The sequence below is a fragment of the Ahaetulla prasina genome, chromosome 3 (genome assembly GCF_028640845.1).
Source record: "Ahaetulla prasina isolate Xishuangbanna chromosome 3, ASM2864084v1, whole genome shotgun sequence".
Classification (NCBI taxonomy): Eukaryota; Metazoa; Chordata; class Lepidosauria; order Squamata; family Colubridae; genus Ahaetulla; species Ahaetulla prasina.
The window spans coordinates 28,556,815-28,582,028 of record NC_080541.1 but is presented as its reverse complement, the minus strand read 5'-3'; the positions used below and the strand labels follow the sequence as shown (position 1 = coordinate 28,582,028).

Genomic DNA, 25,214 nt, shown 5'->3' with positions numbered 1-25,214 from the left:
TGGTAGAGCTACCAGACAACCGAGTGTGGCGGCGCCACATAGATCAGTTAAGGAAACGAATAACTGACCAAACCAAACCAATAGAGACAGGTAATGACCAATACCACTTTGAATCCACAGCTGACAATGACCCGGGGGAGGCGCAAGACTTAGCTGAGGTCCCAGAGTTCCAGCGACGCCATCAGGTCCCCGAGGGAAACAGCAGGGAAAATTCCAAAATTAATCCAAGGCGGATGGCCAAGAAAAGAGTCGGCCAATAATCCGGAGCCCGATGGCCCAGAGAAAGAGCTGGGAGGAGAAAACAGCCCCTCCGACCAGCTCAAAACACCACCCAGAACTGAACCGCGCAGGTCAGAAAGAACTAGGAGACGCCCAGGTTATTTGCGTGACTACGTCGAAAAATAACGTGTAAATAAATATGTAAATAGAGACAAAGTGTTTTCTGGGAGGGGAGGAGTGTTATGTATTAACAGTTGTACCTTTAAATATTTGAGCGGGAAATCAGCACGTTGCTGATTGGACGAAGCCTCCAGCAGAACTGTATAAAAGGAGAGGTTTTCCCCCAGCCTGTTGCTGGGTTCACCCTATATTAAAGAGCTGTTGTCACTACCCTGGTCTCCAGCCTCGTTACTTCCCGAACCTAACAGTCCCCATGTCAGAAAAGAGTCTCTTCTTGGGACCCACCATCTCTTTTGTAGATGGGACACATAACATGGCTCTCCTGGTTCTGGATGGGTTTTTTTTGATGCAATCTATTCGCTACTTCTGTTGTTTTCCTTGCTACGTCCCTTGCCTGACATTCAATCATTCATTTGCATCACATTTATAAAATATGTCAGTTCCTGCTTGCTAATCCTTGACTCTTATTTTTCCAGAATTTATTGGTGGTTCTTGAAGTCCTTGGTATTCTTAGTAACCTGTCTCTATATCCATAATTCATAAAATTTCTCTTCTTGGTCATTTTCAATATCCAGTTTTCCAACTATTTCTCCATTATTAATGGCAAAATCATAGCTTTAACTATTTGGTATCTGTTGTCAGAACAGATTTTGAAATATGTAAGTTTGCACAAATTTTAAACAAATCAAAAGAGTCTAGAGTTAATTAGAGGTAAATACAGGATGGGAATCCTATTCGTTCCAGTCTCCTTGCCTTCCATATTTTGAACTACTTTTTCCCCCAGGCTTAATTTCTTTTTGTCTGGGTACTCCAAACTTAATTTTGCAAAGTAGTTTGTTGTTTATGATAAAGGTTCCTCAAAAGAATAATCAAATGAACTGGCATGCCTTTCAGACTTAATATACATATTATTTTACATAATTTATACAAAGGTTATGCTGGATAAATAAAGCAAAGGTTAAGGTTAAGTTCTTTTGTTCTTAAGTTCTTAAGTTCTTAAGTTCTTTTGTTCTCTTCATTAATCATGTCTAGATCATGTAACACTTACTTGTATTGTTGACAAAGAGCTGTTAGCACTTTAACTGCCTCTTATGTCATTAAAGTGTTTAATGGATGTTTCATCTGGGACAGGTATTTTTGACTGCTGGTTTATTGCCTCCCATAGCTCACTTTGCAGGGTGGCTATTTCTAAATATACAGTATTGTTTTTACAAATGTTTCTATTTTTTAGTGCCAATTTTAAATATTTTTAATAGTTTTTCTATCTCCCCTTAAGTAAAACATATCTCAGTAGCATAGCTTCCACATTTATGTTTAATTAGTCCCACTTATAACCATAAATTTTTTATGAAATGCTACGGTGCTAAAAGTATTCTGTTTCTAAAAGTTACTTATATCAGTGTTGAGAGAATATGGTTGCAGCAAGTAATGATACACATAGTAATTTGTTTCCAGGATAATATTAGTTATTAGGACTTTTTCAATCTGTATTTTGTATTTAAAGACATTCATCATCATGGAGTAGTTTCTTGCTTTTGTATTCAGGCTTAGCCCCTCCCCTTCACATGAAATTCCTTCCTTCCAGAACAAAAACACACAAACACATGGAGCAGTTTGTGAGAGCAGGTGATTTGGAAGTTTGGAAGCCTGCAGGTGATTTGATGCTTGAGAGGATCATTCTTTAGAAATGTTTCTTCTGCTGGCCAATTGTTAGCCCCTCAAGATAGACAAGGGTCAAGAAACAAGAAAGATTGTCCAGGAATATTCTTAATTATTAATTTATGCCATGAAATTTATGGGGTAGAATAACAAAAGCTTGAAAACTGACAAATTTTTCTGCCCCAAAATCAGGGTGGTGTTATTTTTAGTTCTTTCACAAGCTTTTGTTTCTTTCTCAGAGTCTCTGAGTAACCTTTTGTCAAAGTCTCCCCTTAACAATGTCAGGTCTACATTCCTTTGTGCTGATTAACAGTGTAGTAAATGAATCATGCAACATTTGTTGTATGGTCATAGATCATAAAAGTCAATGGAGATCACTTTAGTCATGACAGCTTATTTAATTGTAGATAGAGAGCATGAACTCATTTATTGCATCATACATTGTAATGGATAGTCAGGCAACTGGGGGTTGGGCCACAGGAAGCATAGCTGCTAATGTAAGGTAATTTGTTTAATAAAGGAAAACAAACAAACATTCCTATGCTTAAATGTTTGCATCCACTTGTTTTCTTTTTTTTCCCCCTATACATTTGCACTTAAGAGATAAAGTCAATATTTTAAGGCGTGCAAAATACTGGTTTTGCTACAGCTCTCCCAAAATAAGAAATGTGGGCCTGATTTTAGGAATTTGTGGTTTCATGGGTATCTTACAACTCTGCTGTGGTTTGATGAATCCATTTCACTATTTACTTTCCGGATTTGAGATCTGAAGCTTTGGGATTAGAGGAGGTGTAAACAGAGAGCTAGATGTTCACATATAGCCTTCTTAACTGTACATTGCACACCCATGCTATAATTGCTAAAGTTAATATTAAGCAGAATAACAATATCTAATCAATTTTTAAAGGGGCAACCAAATTTATCCAGTAATTAATATAATATTTAATAATTAGAAAAGCAAAATTGCCAACCACAGTCTGGCATTTTATCTCTTTATAAAAGGTCCTCTAATAAAAGAGAAGAGAAGACATCGATTATACAAATTCTTGTGTCTCAAAGTGGGCAAGCCAATGCGAAAAACGTTTGTATCACAGGCAAGTGCATTGATGCAGCAATATGCACAAAGAGATAAGAAGCATGAATATTGGTTTGCTGTGCCATCAGAAAGGTAAGATAGATATTTTCTATGTATGCTTATTGTAGAGGAAGACTTTTATCTTTCCATTTCTAAGTTAATATTAAAGCTATCTTCATATTGAGACAATTCCACATCTTTCTGAATTTAAAGGTTTCAACTATACAAGAAATATTATTTTATTGCCTCTTACCATCAGTTTTCTTAATTCGGTGTATGGTGTTTTTTTGTTGGATTGTTGCTTATTTCTTACTTGGTAGTTTTAGAATTATTCTTGATATATTCTCTTTATTCATTGAAATTGACCATTTGTTTTCTAGTAGATTGGATTCAAGTGAACAATATAAAGATTATAGCAGACCTGACTCCTTAACTGTATGAGATGCCATTGCCTTGTTGAAATGGTCATTCAAGCAATGGTTCATTTATTATGAATTTATATTGGGCTAAGTTTTTTTGTACTGTTTTCACAATAGTCATTCAAACTTCTGGGTATTGGGTTTTGGGTTCTTGTTAATTGCCACTTTACAGATAGTCTTTTCTTACCAAACAATCATTCAGCCACCATTCGGCACTGCACATATGGTATTTATGACTAATCCTTGAAATTCTGGCCATTACAGCGTCCTCACAGTCACATTATTGTGATTTGGGCATTTGGCAACTGGCTTGCAGTTGTGATGGTTCAAGTGCCCTTGTGACCTTCTCTGATGGCTTCTCTCAAGCAGAAGCCAGCAAAGAAGGTCACAAGTAACTCTGCTAAGTCCCCCATAGACTTCATGTGCTCATGCCAAGCAGTGGCCTGTTAACCTTATTTTTATAACTTTTAACCAGGCTGACCAAGTGATGATGCCAACGTTCTTTACCAGAGTTAGTTAAGTGTTGGAAATTTGAGAAATTAATGGATAATGAGAGATTCAGAATTTCCGTAGGTCTGAATCTTTTCTGAAACAGAATGTCTAGAATGATCATTTTCTCAGTGATAACAACAGGAAGTTTTTTTTTTCTTATTGTGTTTCTCAGAAGCATTTGCCTAGGCACTCTGGGAAGGACATGCCAGAGTAGATGAGCAAACATCTGTCATGGCTGATTATAAGTTCTTAATCTTTTGATTTCAAGTATCATGCATTTGAGATAAACAGGTCTTTCCTGTCATGTCTTTTTCTTCTAAAGAAACCCCTTGAATCAAGCTTGATTATGTTGCCTAAATACTAAGCAAGCCCTACCCAATTTAGTTGTGTAATCCTGCCAACTAGATGTGTTGTCCTCTTCTATTCACTTCTTGTTTTTCGTAATGAAACTAAGAAGCCCTTTTCAGATTTATAATCTGTTGAAGATGCCATAATCAGTACTACGGTAGTTATGTGCTAAGATACTGAAAATATTGTCCACCGTAGTTTTAGCTTACATTATATTTATTTATTTATTTATTTATTTTATTAGATTTATAAACCGCCCTTCTCCCGAAGGACTCAGGGCGGTGTACAGCCAAAGTAAAAAAGAAACAATGTACAGTTAAAAGCAAATTAAAAAACTTATTTCAGTGTGGCCGAAATTAAGATAGTTAAAATCTAAAAAAACCCAAATTAAAACTAAATGAAATTTAAAATTTAAAATCTAGACAATTTAAGAAAGCCCCGCACGAACAAACAGATATGTTTTCAGTTCGCGGCGAAAGGTCCGAAGGTCAGGTATTTGACGTAAACCAGGGGGAAGTTCATTCCAAAGAGTAGGAGCCCCCACAGAGAAGGATCTTCCCCTGGGGGCCGCCAGCCGACATTGTCTGGCGGACGGCACCCTGAGAAGACCCTCTCTGTGCGAGCGTACGGGTCGGTGGGAGGCATGAGGTAACAGCAGGCGGTCCCGTAAGTACCCAGGGCCCAAGCCATGGAGCGCTTTAAAGGTGGTAACCAAAACCTTGAAATGCACCCAAAAGGCAACAGGAAGCCAGTGCAGTTTGCGCAGGAGAGGTGTCACATGGGAGCTATGTGAGACTCCCTCTATCATCCGCGCAGCTGCATTCTGGACCACCTGAAGCCTCCGAGTGCATCTCAAGGGGAGCCCCATGTAGACAGCATTGCAATAATCCAGGCGGGAGGTAACAAGAGCATGAGTGACTGTGCATAGGGCATCCCGATCAAGGAAGGGGCGCAACTGGCGAACCAGACGAATCTGGTGAAAGGCTCTCCTGGAGACAACTGCCAAATGATCTTCAAACGACAGCCGTGCATCCAGGAGAACACCCAAGTTGCGCATTCCCTCCTTTGGGGCCAATAACTCACCCCCAACAGTCAGCTGTGGCTGCAGCTGACTGTATCGGGGTGCCGGCATCCACAGCCACTCCGTCTTGGAGGGATTGAGCTTGAGCCTGTTCCTCCCCATCCAGACCCGTACGGCTTCCAAACACCGGGACAGCACTTCGACAGCTTCGTTGGGGTGGCCCGGGGTGGAAAAGTACAGCTGAGTATCATCAGCGTACAGCTGATATCTCACCCCGAAGCCACTGATGATCTCGCCCAACGGCTTCATATAGATGTTGAACAGGAGGGGTGAGAGAATCGACCCCTGTGGCACCCCACAGGTGAGGTGCCTCGCGGTCGACCTCTGCCCCCCTGTCAACACCGTCTGCGACCGGACAGAGAGATAGGAAGAGAACCACCGGTAAACGGTGCCTCCCACTCCCAACCCCCCCAAATGGCGCAGCAGGATACCATGGTCGATGGTATCGAAAGCCGCTGAGAGATCTAATAGGACCAGGGCAGAGGAATGACCCCTGTCTCTGGCCCTCCATAGATCATCGACCAAAGCTGTCTCCGTGCTGTCGGAAGCCAGACTGGAACGGGTCTAGATAGACAGCTTCATCCAGGTACTGGGGTAGCTGCCGTGCCACAGCACTCTCTACAACCTTCGCAATAAAGCGAAGGTTGGAGACCGGACGGTAGTTACCTAAAATAGCTGGGTCCTGTTTCTCTTGATTTTCAAAGAAAAGCATGAGTAACCAACAGTGAAAAGATACAGTGAATTACTACTTAAAAAACAGTATTTTCAAGTTTGTGCAAATCTGAATGGTATCAATTTATTTTTCCTTTTCCCTTTCAAAGGACTGAACATCTGTATGCATTTTTTGTTCAGTGGAGTCCAGAAATATATGCAGAAGAAACGGGAGAATCAAATAGAGAGCCAGGATTTATCGTAGTAAAAAAAATTGAAACTCAGGCGGGTGAGGATTCAGTTAATGAAACAGCTGTTAAGGAGTGGGAGGTAAGTAAATGCTAGTTATCAACTTAGAAAACACAGCATTTGTTTAAAATTGCTTAATTTCTACATGGAGAAGTTTCATCAACTAACGTTAAGTAAGTTGTAAATACATGTTTATCTAATGACTGCGTAGTTTAATTTTTCTCTGTTGTATAATAGTCTGGGTATCTCAGTGTATGATGCTGTTGGCCTTTTGTGGCTGTAGCCAAGGTCAGGCAGCAGTTACATGTAAACATATGTAACAAATAGTTTGTTTATTTAAACATGAACATTCAAAAGGTTAGGGGTGATTAGAAATACTAACAAGAGCAGCAAGCGTTTTGCTTACCAATCTTTCATTCCTAAGCAGCTTTTTTTTTATGGATTATTGGGAAAGAATTGGACATTTCTCAGTTGTTAATACTGCTTGTTTTCTTTCCCAATTCCAGTAAAATAGCTCCATGTTTTTCTCCAATTTACAAACGTTATTTCAGACTTTTAGACATGCAATTATTAATTTGAAAAATCAGTATTATCGTAATATACATTATAAATAGAGGATTTCTGGCTTAAAGTTTTACTCTTAAGACAGTTTCTACATACATTAATATAGTACAGACAATATTGCAAATAAAAAATAGATATGGATATAATGGGTATTAAATGTCAGAAGCCTGGGAAAATCTCTATTTTCCACAATAATAATTCAAAAACATGATTTCTTTAATTTGCATTCATATTTTAAAGAGTACAGTTTTATGTACTGTGTAATACTGTGTGACTAGCTTATTGTTCATCTTTATTTTAAAGCCATTTTTCAAAAACAAAATCACAATATTCAGAATAGTAAAAGCAATTTATAATGAGGTGTTAAAATATAAGCAATTCAGTTAACACTTCAACAGACATAATACAAAAGTCATAAATTAAAACAAAGATCCTAGATAATCTTGAATCAAATCAGAAGGTATTAGGCTTGCTGCTAATGGTATCTAAACAAGATTGGTATTAGTTATATTATTTTCATGAAATTGTGAAATCCTCAATTGCTACTTGGATAGTTCAGGAACTAGAACAGTGTTACAGAGGGAAAGGTGCAGGATGAATGCCTTGTCCTATGATTCATATTCTTAAGATATCAACAAAAGGTCACAAAAAAATGGTAGGACTGAAGAGATGCCAGACCAACATGTCACTGCAGTAAATGTACCATAAACCGCGTAAGGCCCAAGAATATACCCAGAATGCATGCATACCAAAGTTCACTGTCCCAAGCCATATAGATAAGGTATTCCAAAAGATTGTAATCAAGTAGGCAGAGGAGTATACAAGCATGTAGTGAATATAAAATGGTATGTAAATACATACATGGTTTCTTGGTTATATTTTCATAACAATAGGAACTTAGAAATAAGTTTAAACAGAAAATTGGTGTATGTGGAAAGAGAGTCAACGGTGTCAAAATGAGGGGAACAATCAGGCAATCAAAGACCTGCCCATTTTAATGTATATACAATATACATTTTAATGTATATTGTACACACCATGGCCAAGTGACAGAATTTTGATTATGTCAGTCACAGCCATAATTTTGATATCTTGCACAAATGTGTTGCTCCCAATATTCTCATTAACCAGTCAAATAATCATACAACAACCTAGAAGACGCCAATTGTTATGTTTAGCTTGGGTATTTGTTTCTATTCTGAATATCGTCCTGTGACCCAACTATTCAGTTATCAGGATGCTGATTTTTTAGAATGCCTTTTGAAAATAGAGCCTGTTTTATTTTAAAGACATTTTAAAGCTTAAAGAAGCAGAAAATGCATAGAGTGCATTTGTAAACTTAACCACAGCGCATCAACAAAACCAGCATTGCACCGATCATTCTTTATATTAACTGTTTCTTTTACCCATGCTCTGAGATTTTCTTCTATACTTCAACTTTAGCTGTACTTTTATTGAATTTGGATTACAATGCTATTTGTGTTCTTCCTTTTCTTCCAGGATATGCCAATTCTTAATTAATTAATTGTTTGCTGGAACAAGATATTCTTTACTTCAGTATTTCAGTATTTCAACTATTCTTAAATTAGAGGCTTCATCTCAACTTTTATTCTTTTGAATTATTACATTTTTGTAGCTGGTTAACAATTGGACTGGAGCACTGTCCTGATCCATTAATTGCAAGCTTCCTATTCCTAGTGGCCTCAGTGTGATGCATTTGTTGTTGTTTATTCTTCATTAATAGGTATAAGTTGTTGTCAGGATCAGTGAATGTAAGGCTTAATTTTCCTTCTAAGCCTTGGTAATATCATTTATTAACCTCTCCCAATATTTTTAGAAACTTAAAAAAAACTTTTTATCAATGCTGGGCTATGGTAATTGAACAAGATTGGTAATAGACAGGCCGAGAAGAGAAAAATATTCTTTATCATTCTTAATAATATTTAAGGCTAGACTATAACTGGGACAAAAAGCTCTTTTTAACCTAACATTAAGCATTTTTGTTTTCTCCATCAAACTGTTCACAGAAAAAGTAACTCAGAGGTCTATGGCTTATTTTGTCTTGTAGCACTTTTTTTTCTCCAGTTCCTCTGTGGTAGAACTATATAATTAGACATTTGCTTAACAAAGAAGGAGAAAATTACTATGTATCCAAAAGAGTTTGGGGTGGACTTCTGGAGAAAAAAATGGTGAACTGGGGACAGCTCTGTTAAAAGCACTGCAGCAGAATGAAGAGCTTGTGAGTGGAGAGGCTCTTTGATAATCTTCTCAACAGAAGAATGTAGCAAAATAACATTGGATATATTGGCTAATACTTAACCACAGTGGACCCAGTAGTTAATTTTAAGAATGTCTTCTTCTATAGATAGGCTGTGCTTAAAAGGTGCTACTGAAGAAGGAACAAGGGACTGATCTGAAAGTGGATTTAAAAATGTCAGGCTACAAGAATGATATGTAAAAAGATGCTACACAAACAAATGAAACCATCCATTGTCTTAATAATTAAAAGGGATATACAAATAACAAACAAAAAGAGTGACCTGGATAACTTTCTTATATTTGATTTACAAAAGAGATTTGTTAAAACTTTGAAAACCTTGTGTGAGAAGAGACAAATAAAAAAATTAAATTGAGTGTAAGATATTATTTGAAGGGACTAAAGATGAAGATTGTTAAAGTACAGTATAAGGGAGGAATATAAAATTGGCTTATTTGATCAAGGTTAAAATGCAGATGTTGTTATGTCTGATAACCCTTAATAGAATTTGGATCTACAAAGTAGTTCTAAATATTGCCCGGGGCCTATATTATGATGCACAAATGAATCACAAGGTTTGTGGAATATCATAATTTAATTTTTACTTGCTGTTAAAAAGCTATAATTATATAAAATGCATATGCATTGATATAAACTAATGTTGTCCTAAGGAAGATGTGGAAATCTGTTTAATAATGCATACATTATTTTATTATCTCGTGCAATTCATGGGGCTGTGAAACTTTTCCCCCTTGAAATATTCTAAAGCAAGAGGAGCAGATTTTTTTTTAACCATTCTCATGAAGTTGCCAAATGTATAGAGGAACAGCCAATATACCATGGGATATTCTATCGCAGTTAGAAGACCTCCTTTCTGCCTCTAGAATACATTATAAAATGTAGGCTTGTGTGGGAGAGGAGATGGCACCTATCTTTCTATATGCAAAATTAAAAGGGAAAAAACAGCATTTCTATTTAGTTTGGTACCAGCGGTTTTCTGTACATGTATTCACACACATAAAAAGAGCTAGGAGTGGCAGGCTTGGCTTTAATAGAAGATGGATCCTAGTGAAATATGTTTGCTGTCCAGAGGGAAAACTCAAATATCAAGGACATTCACTGATTAATAGTGGGAAAAGTCTGACTTCTAATTAAACCTTTTTACAGAGGCTTAAGGAGATTTAAACACCCATTTATCATTTTGGAGCAGAAAACCTGTGTTCCTCCTCAGATGTTGCTGAACTAAAATTTCAGACAGTATGACAAATAGTAATATGTGTTGGGAGTTGTGGTTCACAACAATTGCAGGTTAAAGAAAATTAAGTGAATTCAGCAGAAGAAAAGGTTTGCGCCAAGTAGGATTTGCAGTTGTTCTTTAATTTTTGAACCCTAAGTCTAATTGGTGGTATAAAGGCATATTTGCAGCATTGCTTTATACTTAAGGAACAGTAGTAATATGTACAGTTCTCATCAGCTGAGTTATTTTTTCCCATATGGAAATTAAAATATGAAAGATTACATTTGTTTCAACTTGTCATTCAGAAATAAATAATTGTACTATAAGGTTTATCCATTAATAGCAATTAATCACAACAAAAGCTGTTCTCACTGAATGTATGTAAACAAGCATTATTACTTTTATTTTTAAATATAAAAAGGATTAGGTCTGATAAATTTCTCATTGGATTCTAAAAGAGTATTGTGTCTCTTTAAACTTTTTTGCTCTTTAAGCACTTTAGTGCGCTGCAACCTCCCTTGAATATAGAAACGTCTCTGTTGTGCTTTCCATGGTAATGACACACCCCAGGATGAATACTCTGCTCACTCATTAGTTGTTTATCCTGTCAATCAATTCAATGCAACTAGCACGATGTTCTGTCTGCAAGAAGAGCTTTGCTGTGTCTGGAATTAAAAGCAGATAGTATGCTGGGGAGAAATGCTCATGTGAAGAAATTAATGTGATTATCTTTTTTCAAAGGAAGTAATTTTTGCTATGACAAGAAAGGAAGAAAGCATCCCTCAATGAGAAATAAATACACTTTGGTAATTCCTTGAGAAATATTTATGTTATTGTTACTATAGTGCTATTGTAATCAGTAATGATCCCTGCTTTTTCTTTTAATATTCATTATAGATCAGAATTTTAGAATCTGATTAAGAAACTGAAATTTAAAACTTTACTATTTTCATTTAAAAGTTGGAGTTTAAAATGATCTGATTTAAAACAGTAATTGTGGTAGATTTCATGGGCAAATATATTTTGGGAAGTTTCTTATACTAACTTGCCTATTCTTTTATATTGCTGACATGGTGCAGTATTAATGTCAGATAATTTGTGATTTTACATGTTTTCCAGGTGTTAATATGAGATGTGGATAATCTATGTGAGTTTATACATCCTGATATACAAGATATTTTTTATTCTATTGAGTCTTTTTTAAAAAAAATGGAAATATAATATAGCCTATGGTTAATGCCTATCTGTCTACTTCTGTGGCTTTCATGTTCTCTGACTCCCCAGAAAGGGGAACAAAACTTCATCTGGAATATTGGACAGGAGTTCTGTAATGAGGCATCACGTTTGTAAATAATGTATACTTCAAACTGGAATTTTAAGTCTTCCAATAATTTTTGTGAAACTTTTCATCTTCAGCAATTAAATTATCTATTTATCATTTGCTTCAGTGTGTTGGTTATGTTTGTGTGATGCCACTGGCAAATAGCATATAAAACGTTGCTTATTTCTGTTGTGTATTTGTGCTGCTCTGAAAGGGTGGGGTCTTTGGAGCAGGGGTCTCCAACCTTGGCAACTTTAAGACTTGTGGACTTCAACTCCCACAGTTCGTCAGCCAGCTTTGCTGGCTCTGGGAGTTGAAGTCCACAAATCTTAAAGTTGCCAAAGTTGGAGACCCCTGCTTTGGAGCATTTCGGGGCTGCTGGGGGGAGCAGAGCAGAAGGAAGACCTGGTGGTGAATGGAAGTGAAGTTAGAAACCGTACTTTATCGTAGAGTACTTTATTTTTTTTCATTAGTATTGCAAGATCCCTGTATGAGACAAAGCCTCTGAAACTATGTGAAGTAGACCTCTTTATGTTAACCAGAAATATGTGTTTTTCAGTCTCTCAGTATTAATTTAAAAAGTTTAGTTTTTTCTCATTTGGTTATATAAGAAAAGAAATAGCAATGAGCTAAAGGTTTCCTGGGTATTTTTTCAGGGCATACCATGTATGTTCTATTCTTTTTAAGGCATAGTATGAACTGTAAATAGGGTAAGAAGATAGTGTTAGAGGAATACGGTGATAAAACTAGAAATGGCTATAGAGGAACTTCTTATCCATTCTGTATGGTACAAAATAAATCTTTCTTATTTACTGATAGCAGATGAATACCTCTATAAGTTATATTATAAAATCAGTTATTTCTTATATTGTAAAATAACTGCTTTAACTCACCAAACGCCAAAGACTTGTTTTAGCATAGTGTGCTAAAAGATCTTGCAGAAGTACTGATAGCTTCAAGGACAGTTTATTAAACCAATGCAGAAAGCTGTTTACTCTAGTTTGAAATAAAAGCTTTTAAAAAAAACTGTTTAGAATAATCATTGACTAACAGTATTGTTGGTATTATATATTGCTTATGCAATAATTATACACATGAATCTTTGGCTTTTTAAATCGCTATTGTACATATTTTCTATATAGCAGATTAAGATCAACAACCTCATCTCAGTTTTATAAAATTAGTCTGGTAACTTCTTAAACTGTAAAAAATTGATTTAACTTCTCAAATTGCATTATAAAGTCTTCAATAGAAGAAAATATAGAATCTTTTAGGACAATGAAGAACAACTGATATTGTATATGTTGGACTGTAATAATTTATTTAGTTGAATGTACCTGCCATGTTAGTAATTTTAATTAAATTTTGGATATATTTGAAATAAAAAGATATTAAATCATACAGAATCATTAGTATTGTTATAATTATTATAGAAATCCTACTAAGGCTTCTGTTTCAAGGGCGTATATCTCACTAAATTTTGTAAGATATACTTCTGAGCATGAGCTTATATTTAGATAAAATGTTACAAGAATCTTTGGCCCATACTGTTTGCCAGAGAAATTATACAATGACTATTTTTAATAATATGTAAACAGTGGAAGAAAAGAACATTAAATTAATGGAAGAGAAGAAGGGCTGTTGAAAGGACTCCTGGAATGTCCTAGTACACTCACAACTAGTGCAAAATAACTAATTAATAACTAAGATACCACCATTTCACACATTTTGCCACATCAAGCACTGACACCTCTTTCTGCTTTACCTGCATCTTTCCTTGTAACATTTTTATTGATCTGGCAGAGGTGAGAATTACTGCTTTTTCAAGAGTGGTTTCAGTTGCCATTTTATATATACAGGATAGAGAGAAAGTGCAAAACATCAGCAGGAGCACACCTAGCAGAATGGTAGGATAGTGCAAAGGAAAAGAGCCAGGTGGAAAATGAAAATGGAGGACTGGTCCAGTGGTTCTTCCTGCTCTTAAAATAGCTGCAGCTTTGTGATGCTGGGGAGTGTGTCCATTTCACTGCTCCATGTCTCAGGAAGCAGAGCCAGCTGAAAAATTCTAGGCCTGGTTTTGCATCCAGAAATGGTATGGATACCATAATTGGTTTAAGAAATCAGCCAGCACTAGCTAGTTTATTCATGTCAGGTTATTTATTTTCTCACCATTGCAGTCTTGTGGATTCAAACTGAGCCTTGACGAACCAAACTTGAATCTGAATCTTGCAGCTTATAGTTTACAACATACTGCTTCAAAATACTGGCAATTCTATAGGCTACCAGGGTATTAAATTTTATTTCCATAGCATATGATTTTACCATTTAGGATGCTTTACGTGCCAATGCCTTAGCTGTTTTTGAGACTTTTACTCTTTGAAAGTAAAATATTGCTATTACAGCATTATCTGGAGGATGACAAAGCCCTGTTGCAAATGAAGTCCAATTTCCATAAAATTATAATAACTGGCTTGAGTGTGAATATAAATTTAATACTAAGGCTTAAATATTTATTATTGTGAACTGTGGTGTATTTATAGTATCTAATCTCTACTTCTTTGCACAATAAGAAATTGCAGAGCCATTGGTGCTCAACTTTGGAAAGAGTTATTACGGAGTTATTACAGAGGATTGACAGCAATATTTGCCTTACATGGAGATACTCAGCCAGAGTACAGATGAATATAGACATACTTTTTACAATTATCTACTGTGTCCCTATCAAACACCCTGAGAAATGCCCAAATTCCAGAATTTTTCAAATTATTTTCTGTGTTCTTCATTTAATGAATTTTTTTCAGACTAAGAAGAAATTTCCTGACAGAACAATTAATCAGTCAAATAATTTGCCTCCAGAAGTTGTGGGTGCTCCAGCACTGGAAGTTTTTAAGAAGAGATTGGACAACCATTTGTCTGAAATGGTATACAGTTTCCTGCTTGAGCAGGGGTTAGGCTAGAAGACCTCCAAGGTCCCTTCCATCTCTGTTATTCTAGACCAGGGCTGTCAAATTTGCGGCCCATGGGCCAGATGTGTCATGCGCTGGCCACGCCCATGCCTGGTTTAGCAAAGAGGAAAGCCGCGATATGTCATGTGACAACACCATGACGATGCAAGTTTGACACCTCTGTACTAGACAGAATAGTTGAAATCCAGCCCCCAACTATTGTGTTTCCCCGAAAATAAGACACTATCTTATATTTTTTTGAACCCTGAAATAAGCGCTTGGCCTTATTGCCATGCACTCAAAAGCCCAATTGGGCTTATTGTCGGGATGTCTTATTTTGGAGAAAACAGGGTAAGAATAGGGTTGGTCTGCCAGATTCCAAGCTGAGGATTTTAACATTCAAGTGATATCTCCTGAAGAGAAACATGAAATATCCACACTGAACTAATCATTCTGAAAATTGAAAAATTATTTAGCATACTATGGGGCAGAGGATTTTTTTTTTTTTGACATGAAAGTAGTTGCCATAATATAATCATTATAACACATAATACATCATAAATAGCCATAAATACCACATTTAACAAAATGTTTATGGGGTTGAACGTTCATAAAGTAAAATTTAAGTAAGTTACCTAAGAAATATTATAAAGCTTCACGTTTTCAAAATCACGAAGTTATATTCTGAGGTAATTTATGCTATATATTATATTAAAAACTAATTTGTGGTCGTCTTTTTATGATCTTTTCGATGTAAGATCATAATTAAGCTTGCGATTAATGTCATAAAACTTAGTAATATTTTAAAGCTTCACATTTTCAAAATCACAAATGTTATATTCTGAAGTAATTTATACTAATCAGAAAACATTTTTGCTTTAATGAACAGGATATTGTATCTCTTCACTGCTCCTCTGAGTATATTTCATAAGTTGTGATGGTCATTAAGTAGATCACCATATGAGAGCACCTGATTTTATGACCTAATTTGCAGCAGTTGTTAAGCAAATCCATTGTTCACTATGGGCATTTTTTGCTGGAAACTGTAAGTAAATGCTGCTTTCTGGCTAAAAACATTGTAAATTACAGTCACATGACACTGGGATGCTGCAAACAGCTGTAAATATGAGCCAGTTGCCAAATGCCCAAAATGAAGTCATGTAACTCAAAGGGGGCCGTTGAATTTTTCAATCTGGGTCTTAAATAGGTTTTCGGTATTTCATCGTAACTTGGAATGGTCCGTAAGTGGTCATTTGAAAACTATAAGCTGAACTACTGCATCATTTTTAAAAAAAATCCAGGCTCAATTCACTGAACTGCCTCACTTAGCATTGGAAATTTTGATCTCAATTGTCATAAATTGAGTACCTACCTGTAATTGCAAAAAGATTACTTTTGTAAAATTTTTAATATTATAAATCTTACGAGCAAAGATTCCTTCTTTGGGTTGTTGGCATTGTGCTTTTTTTCCTTCATGTATATTCATTACCGTTATTGTGAACAGCCAAATTCTTTTTTCTCTAGTGCAAAGAAAAAATAACTCTGAACGCAAGAATATATTGTATAAATATTAAATGGTGGTGTATAGAAAGATGCACACCTCTGTAACGATACTATGCAAGTGTGAAAGTTGTCCATTGTAAGAGATTATATATTAGGCCTGAAGACATTGAAGAATAATGAGCATTTTTTAAAAAAAGAAAAGTCACAAATGTCTGCATTCTGCAGAACCCTAGGGTTCCATGACAAACTAAGGGAAAGAAAGAAAGAAAAACCATTATTTTTGAAAAGAGATTCTGGGAATCTTTTCTTTAAAAAAGCCTGGTAAAATTTGAAAACCTCAATATACTGTTTCAGCTCCTGCTTATTCTAGAGATGTGAGAAAATTGTGACTCTTTAAATGATGTAGATACATCGATGGTCTGAGTTTCTGAAAGTTCTTAATTTATTAATCTTCAACCTTCTTTTCTGGCCAGTTGACTGCAGAAATTGTTGTTTTGATAAACAAAAAATACCATTTGTTTTGATAAACAATTGGAGAGTGTCGAATGAATATGGAACTAGTTTAATACCCAGGCATTTGTTTTATTATTACTTTGCTTGCTAATAATATGCATACAGTCTGTTTGCCAGGTTTGAATTCATAAATGCATATTAAAGTCATCTCCCCATGTGTGAATCCATTAAGGCTTAAATCTGGCCAGCTCCATACTGTTGTATGCAGTTGGATTCATTCTGTCTTATTTCTTTTTACAACTTACATAATACAGGTTTCAACAAGAAAATACAGTTTATATATTTTAATGACAGATATTAAATGTTTATTGTCTATTGTTTACAGTTACTCCTTATTTTTCTAGAGGCCTGAAATATGTTTGTAAACTGCATCTGTCTATAAATTCCCCTAGAGGACATTCGATTTTTTAAAATAAACAATGATTAATAAAATAGTACCTTACAAGATTGTTAATGGACATTGTGGTCATCGTAAGCCAGGATGTAAATGCCACATCTTTCACATTTAGTACCGTATTTCAGCAATAGTAAGATATCTGTCTGAAGTCTGAAATTCCATTATCCTTTATACATTTTTCTGTCCAATACTAGCCATCCTTTTAATGCATAGTGGAATTCATCTGCAATTTAACTGAATGAGATATGTTTTTGCTGGATTTCATACTGTCCGGCTTGATTTACCTACCATATCTATACTTCACATGATTTTGTCCTCTTATTTTCCATTTAGTAAGCTAAAGAGACCCAAATATGGCTATGTTTTCTCATATAGAAATTATTCCAATCATTTGATAATTTTGGTTTCCTTTTTCTGTGCTTTTTTAAATAATTGCTTTTATACAAGGCCTGTTTTCGTATCTGCTTCTTTTTCATCAATTAGCATTTTTCCTTAAGTAAAAACAGCAGGTGGTATTTATGTAAGGAAACAGTTCATGAATGTGCATGCTTATATGTTTACCTAGCAGATTGTTTTTATTTTGTTGTACAAATTTATTTGATTATTTTATTGGAAATTATGACTGTTGTATGTCTATATGTGTTTTATATATGTGCACTGTATCACTAGAATGTTACTTTTATTTTTGTTTCATTGTCAATTTCTTTCTCCCACCCCTTGTTTTCCTTTGCCACACTCTGTTGTTTTTTTAATATTGTTTTATTTTTATTTTAAAACTGTGAGTGGAATTATTGTCTTCCTGTCTCCATATTCAGGTAGTATCAGTGGCTGAGTATCACCGCAGAATCGATGCTCTAAATAGTGAAGAACTACGTACGCTCTGCCGACGTCTCAAGGTGCTTTCTTCTCAACTAGAGATTAGAATTTTTTTTTAATGTAGTGGTCCTGATCAGAACAAAGCCGATATTCAATTATTTTGTCTTCATTACTGTACTGAAATAAGGCAGCAGTAAGTTCCTCATGGTTGTGTTTCCCTTTATGAAGGGACAGGGTTGTTCTGGTGACATTATTGACAATTGAGTCACTTTTAGAGCTGAGCCAAACTTCTGCAAGTTCAAAGTAAACTTCCAGTGATAATGCAAGTGCTTCACTTCTTTGGCGAAATTTTGAATAGTTATATACTACTCTGTTACAAGGACTATGCAGACCTTAAGTTAGCCCATAAGATGAAACTCAGGAAAAGATCAGTGCAATTCTTCAAGACTGTGAAACCAGTTGTTGAATCTTCCTAGCCAAACTTAAGTTAAAGATTGCCTGGATTCTTGCACAGATATTCCTAGAAAGAAAAGTAGAAGTACCATCCCAATACCTAGGAGGCTCATGAACATTTGAAATTTGTTCAATATTAACTGTTGTCAATGTTAACTATGATGAATGAATCAAACTATTTCAAACATTTCTAGAGCTGTCCTGTAGTTTCACATTTGGATATAACACGTTATTGTGCATGTTCATATTGTGGCTGTATGGAAGCAGGACAGGCATTATGTGAGAGAAGACTGAAATCATTGACATTTGTCTAAGTCATCCCATCCATACCAGGGACCTTCCAGATAGCTTGAGGCTACATATCATAATCTGAGGAATCCCCATGTCTTTGGAAAAGTTATTTGCAAGGCTATAGCTTCACAGTGAGATGTTGGTATTTCCTTTCATTTTTAGCTTGGTGGCCATTGTCAGTAAGTACTGTAGTGCCATCTGTATCCCTCTGAAATCTAATGTGTATGTACTAAATCCCGTATTTATTGTATTGTTGCTATTGTTTGACTGGTCTCTGTGTTCTTCTTGGTGTTTTACAATGAGATGTATCATCATTATTTATCTGCTTGCTCAGTCTTTCATCTCCAGTTAGCCTAAGAACTAGATCAGATAAGCCTAGTATGGTATGAGCTGTTCCTTATAATGTGTTGTCCTGGAACTGATCGGTTACTTATAAATTGATTTCTCATGAGCTCTGTAAGGATATCAAATCCCTGAGTTTGAGCTTAACTGTGAAGTAAAAGCTTGGTGAAATGGTTACAGGAAGCCTTTGCTACAAGATTGGTAGCTGGTTCTGCTGGGGGCTGCCTCTTCTTATACAAGAAGGCAGAGCTAGCCAAAAGTGATCAAATCAAAGCATTTCAGTTTACATGGGAGTTGTAAATGTGGTACTGTCCTTTCTGTGTTGGCTGTCTGTAAATGAGATCTTTATAATCGGGTAACCCATTTTGGAAATCCCATTTCCTTCAGATTCCTCTACCTGTGCTGAATCTTTATCCTGTTTTGTGCAAAATTATTTCTGCAAATCCTCTGCTACTTTTTCCTGTTGTATCATCCTTCTCTTACTGTTAATCTAAGCCTCATGGTCCCTTCTCCCAAGTTCAACTATTTTATGGTCCTCTGCGTCAATTCCACCCCCACCCCAAACCATGACTTAGCAAAGACCTGCGTCACCTCACTGGCCATTTTCCAGCATTGTTCCCATCTTGATGGTTCTTGTGGAAACCTGCAATCCATGACACACACTGCAGATACTTTTCATCCTTTTACTTTCAGTGGTTTTGGCATTCCTTTTTGCCTCCTTGTACTTTTCAGGCCAGGAAGAGATTTTGTGGTATTCAAAAAGGGCTGCAAGTTGTCAATAACAATAAAAATGATGATGATGATGACATCACATATTTACTACCACAGATTTTTCCTTTAGTGTTAGTTAGTTAGTCAGTCCTTAAGGTTAAGGTAATTGTACCTTGTGGACCAAATTAAGGGGCTGCATACTCCATGAACCTTAAAAACTGGCTTTGGATTTGCATCCTTTCTTTGTCTTTTCTTATTTTTTGGCTGTCATGGTTTAGACAAAAGAAGAAAAGAAAAAGTGGTTTTGAAAAATCAGATAATATCAGGCTGTATGAAAATGAAATTAAAAAACACCTAGGAGTTCTGTTCTGAGCAATTTTACGTTGTTTTGAAACTTTGTTCACATTTCTTAATTTTCTTTTTCAAAATGATAATGACTTTGTCATATCTGAGGATGGGAGTTTTAATTGAATGAAAACTTTACAAAAGATAATGCAAAAGAGCATGTCTTAGGCTCAATGGGTAAAACACCTTAAACCCCACCCCTTAACTACAGAACAGCTGAAATCAGTTACATAATAGTAGATACCTTTTGTTTTGTCAAACTGGATGTGTATTTTCAATTTTGTTTCTCTACTTTAAGCTGATACCTTATAAGCCTACTAGTATCTATTGCATTCTCAATATATATATGCATATGGAAGGTGGTGTACGCATTATTACTCTTGTATCTTTAAATTTTCAGAAGCATTTTTAAAGCTTTATGAAATAGAACTGCTACTGAATTAATACAGTGATAAACTATCTAACACAGAGAGTTTAGCTAAGCATTTAAACCTCTATAATGCTATGAGCCATGGTGGCGCAGTGGTTAGAATGCAGTACTGCAGTCTACTTGTGCTTACTGCCAGCTGTTCGATTTTTACCAGGATCAATATTGACTCAGCCTTCCATCCTTCCAAGGTTGGTAAAATGTGGACCCAGATTGTTGGAAGCAATATGGTAACTCTGTAAACTTCTTAGAGAGGGCTGTACAGCACTATGAAGCGGTATATAAGTCTAAGTGCTATTGATATTACTATTTGTTTCAGTGTAACTAAAAAGTATATATTCTGTTTTTATTATTCGTTATTTTATCAGTTTTTCTTAATACAGAATTGGATCAACATTTTAAAATCTTTTGTCACATTTTGAATAATATTTATAGTTAATTATTTGTGGAAGAAAATGCTTTTGTAGTTTTGCTCATTCTGCTGCTAAACAGCAAATATTTCAAGATGTTTGTTTTTGACATAAATCATGAGTTGAAGACCATTGATAATATGAGATGTTAAAAGAAAAACCTTTGAGATCATGAATTCAAGAAATCTGCTGTTTTAAAAGCTTATTTTAACTGCATATACTTAAATAATGATGAAACTCCATCTAGAAAAGCCAGCACATTTTGTCTGTTTGTAGAAATTGGGGTGGGGGAGCAACTGTTAATAAAATATCAATTTTATCAAGCATATGAATTATTTGCTATTGATTTGGCTGTCAAATTTCATTACAGGATATCTGCCCTTATAGAAATCTGTCATTGGCATTTCAGAACTAATTTAGTTACTGGATAAACTTTTCATTATTGTTTAATATCTCAAAGATACAAGTTTTTAATCAGTAAATGTTAGTTATATAAATACTTGCTAAATTCCTTTTTTCAAGAAAACAATTGTCAAATAGCCAGATCACATTCCTTAAACACAGTTAAAGGGTCATATATCAATGGACTACATAGTCTTCCTTCTTTTAATTGGTGAATCATTTTGTAAGTAGGATACCTTTTAAACACTGCCTGGAAGCATTTTAGCAAAACTAATTTAAAATAATCCCTTTGCTTGTATTAGCTGTGATTAATGTTACTGATAATGAATAATTGTTGGGGCGAAGAATTCTAGGACCTGTTGAAGTAGAATAATCATTCCTGCAGCATGACAAAATTTCAAACTGTTGTTATTGGAAACTTGTGTTGGCTGATTATGTGAAGCTTAGCATTAGTATTTGATTTAGATTGTTGAAATAAATGTTCCTTACCTTGCATCTATTGATTAAATGTATGCATTCAAGACAGATCATGTCTTGGTAACTACACAGACAGATTTTATCCAGGATAAATCTCGCAATTATTCTAAATCATTAACCCATTTAGCTTGCAATGGAATTAAGCTATGGAGTTTTCTTATTTTACAATACCCGGAAGACAGTTCAGTAGAATGCATACTAAAAATATAAAATGTTTATTGGAAATGCCATACAGATTATTGTAAAATCACATAGGTATATGTGTATATATCATTTATAGTGTGGACCATAAAGGTACAGCAGATAGAAAAATACAGTACTTCAACTTGAGAGACACTGTCTAAAAAGTTGCAATATTCCTATTGCCGCAATATGATTTTTCCATTGATTTCTCTCATAGTTCTTGCTGATCATTTACTCAGTAGATATACACAAGATGTATATAAGAGATGTGAACAGCAGTTCTGTGTTTTGTGGAAAAAATTGATGTATTTAGGTTCTCTTAATATTACTGAACCTAAATTCACTAAATAATGGAATTAAGCTATGGAGTTTTCTTATTTTACAATACCCAGAAGACAGTTCAGTAGAATGCATACTAAACATATAAAATGTTTATTTTATAACCTAAAGGGACGCGGTGGCTCAGGGGCTAGGACGTTGAGCTTGCCGATCAAAAGGTCGGCAGCTCAGCGGTTCAAATCCCTAGTGCTGCCGTGTAACGAGGTGAGCTCCCGTTACTTGTTCCAGCTTCTGCCAAACTAGCAGTTTCGAAAGCATGTAAAAATGCAAGTAGAAAAAATAGGGACCACCTTTGGTGGGAAGGTAACAGCGTTCCGTGCACATTTGGCGTTGAGTCATGCCGGCCACATGACCACGTAGACGTCTTCGGACAGCGCTGGCTCTTCGGCTTTGAAACGGAGATGAGCACCGCCCCCTAGAGTCGGCAACGACTAGCACGTATGTGCGAGAGGAACCTTTACCTTTTTAATATTACTGAACGTTTAAGTGGTCTTCCAGTGCCTCTAGGATAGATGCATCAAGTAGAATACATCTATTTTCAAACAATAAAATGTAATGTGTTTTAAACAGAGAAGTATTGATTGGGAGGGTAGGCACATCCCTCCTTATCCCAGATGTCCCATCCCTTCCATGCATGGTCTGCTCCACCCAAATCTTCAGCTGTTTCCAATTTTTACCTAGTTTTGAAATTGGAAATGAGTGAAGCCAGGAGAAAAGTGATAAGTTTCAATGGGGAATGGAAGATAAAAGATTGACTCAGAATCTCGATCTTTTCTACCATTTATCTACATGAATTCCTACTCAGTATAAGATTTTACACATTGTTGCAGGGGCACACATCTTTATTCTCAGGTAATTATATTATATTTTCATGTGAATGTTTATGCATGCAGCAAGACTGCATAGATTAAGATTAAAATGGACATGCACAATATTAAAAGCAGTTTATATTTAAAATAATTTAACCTATGGGCTGCAATTCTTTTTCTCTTTTTCTTTTTTATTCTTTTTTTTAATGTAAAGTGTTTTTTTTTTTCAAAAGACCCGGATTCTGTTTGTATGAGTCAATTGATTCTTACTTAAGAATAGATTTGAATATCTTCTTTATGGCTAGATACAAATCTTATACTACTGAAGTATAATATTTTTTGAGATTCTATTATGTTTACCTCTGAGATTCAGTTTTAATCAGGATCAAATGGTACCTTAAAAAATTATAGGATACAAAAACACAGTTTAAATAACAGAAATGGATCAAAGCTTGCAATCTCACATTCTTTCAGTGATGGGCCATATCCAAATTAAATATAGGAATCTGGCATTGTATCTAATATTTAAACATTGCACAAATTGTCAGGTAAGCAAAAATTTTCAGTTTTATAGGATGAATGTGATAAGGAAAGTTGTTTTGAATAACATTTTGAATGCTAATTCAACTTTCTCCCCTCCATGCAGATTACAACAAGAGAAGATACATATTCAAAGCAGGAAACAACTATCAAAACCGAACTGGAGCCTGAAGCATTTCGGCCAAATCTTAGTGATCCCAGTGAACTGTTACAGTCGGATCAAATTGAAAAGGTATCATATAGGAAAAATACGGCATTCCTTATATTGACACAGTTTCACGTTGCAATAAAAATTGTTTTAGAAAATTGAATTGAAACAGTAATTGTTGTTCACTAAGGATATGCAAGAAACAAAATGCTTTGTTTCAAACATAGGACACAATACTTGAAATATTTTGAATTGGTTAAATTCTAACATAACAAAATTCTGAACCCTTCCAGCATTCAGTATATGAATGAAACTTTTATATGTTTTGCATATTCTGCCATAGAGATTAATGGAATTCAAAGAGTAATTGAAAAAACAGAAACTCAAAAAAAGCATTCTGCTCCCTTTTTATGTCAATTTAGAATGTATAACATCCAATGATTCATCACATTCCAGAAATATATAGGACATTTCAGTCCTCCTCTCAACCATGGCTTTCTCAACAGAGTTGAGTAATTGCAAGAGAAAACTCCTCCAAATTGGAAGTGGTTCAAGATGTGCCACAGATGGTTCAGCTCTGAAACTGGTCTGTCTTACTTAGAGTAGCATACTGAGGACACCTTGAATCAGTTGCAGTTCAGTAGATATAGTTCCAGAAGTTACCAATTGCTCTTCCAATGGTATGATCTGAAGGAGGTTTGGTGAGGTCTGGAAGGAACTTTCATTTCCAAAATCACTGAATTTTGTGTATACTCTCTGGTTATCTATTCTGACTTCCGTTTGACACCCTACATAGTAAAACATAGTAAAAATCTGGACAAGAGCATTGTTGTTTTGTTGTTTTGTTTTTTGTAAATTTAATAGGGAACATTTAAAAATTCATAGGGAAACAAAAAACATTATTCACCTCAATGCAGCATGTGAACAAGACCAGATAAATAAATAAAAACATTTCTAACTATTGGCTTGAAGTTTCCTTTTGTTGAAATATAGTGTACAGAACTGCATATAGCATTCTGTCAGTAATGTTCAGAAAAAAAACAACCAAAAAGATTTTGCATCATGGTGACGCAATGATGGTTAGAATGCAGTATTGCAGGCTAATTTTGCCCACTACTAGGAGTTTGATCCTGACCAGCTCATGGTTGATTGAGTCTTCAATCCTTCCGAGGTCAGTAAAATGAAGACTCGGTTGTGGGCAATATGCTGATTCTTTAAATTGCTTAGAGAGCGCTGTAAAGCACTTTGAAGCGGTATATAAGTCTAAGTGTTACTGCTATTAACAAATGAAAACACACCAGTACATATACAGCCTGTAAGCTTTACTTTCTATAAAGAGCAAAGCATTTTTAAAAAGCAACAAAAGTTACGTAGTAAACTGGGAAATAGTTGATATATTTGGGATTATTTC

General features: G+C 35.4%; 1 protein-coding gene across 1 annotated transcript in view; it reads left to right on the top strand.

Moving 5' to 3' along the window:
• OXR1 (oxidation resistance 1) overlaps window positions 1-25,214 on the top strand; it is a 226,982-nt gene that overhangs the window by 193,543 nt on the left and 8,225 nt on the right. The window contains exons 10-13 of the mRNA XM_058174310.1: window positions 3,061-3,226; window positions 6,295-6,454; window positions 17,926-18,006; window positions 23,762-23,887. Of these exons, the coding sequence (XP_058030293.1) occupies window positions 3,061-3,226; window positions 6,295-6,454; window positions 17,926-18,006; window positions 23,762-23,887 (533 nt within the window). The remainder of the gene's footprint in view (window positions 1-3,060; window positions 3,227-6,294; window positions 6,455-17,925; window positions 18,007-23,761; window positions 23,888-25,214) is intronic.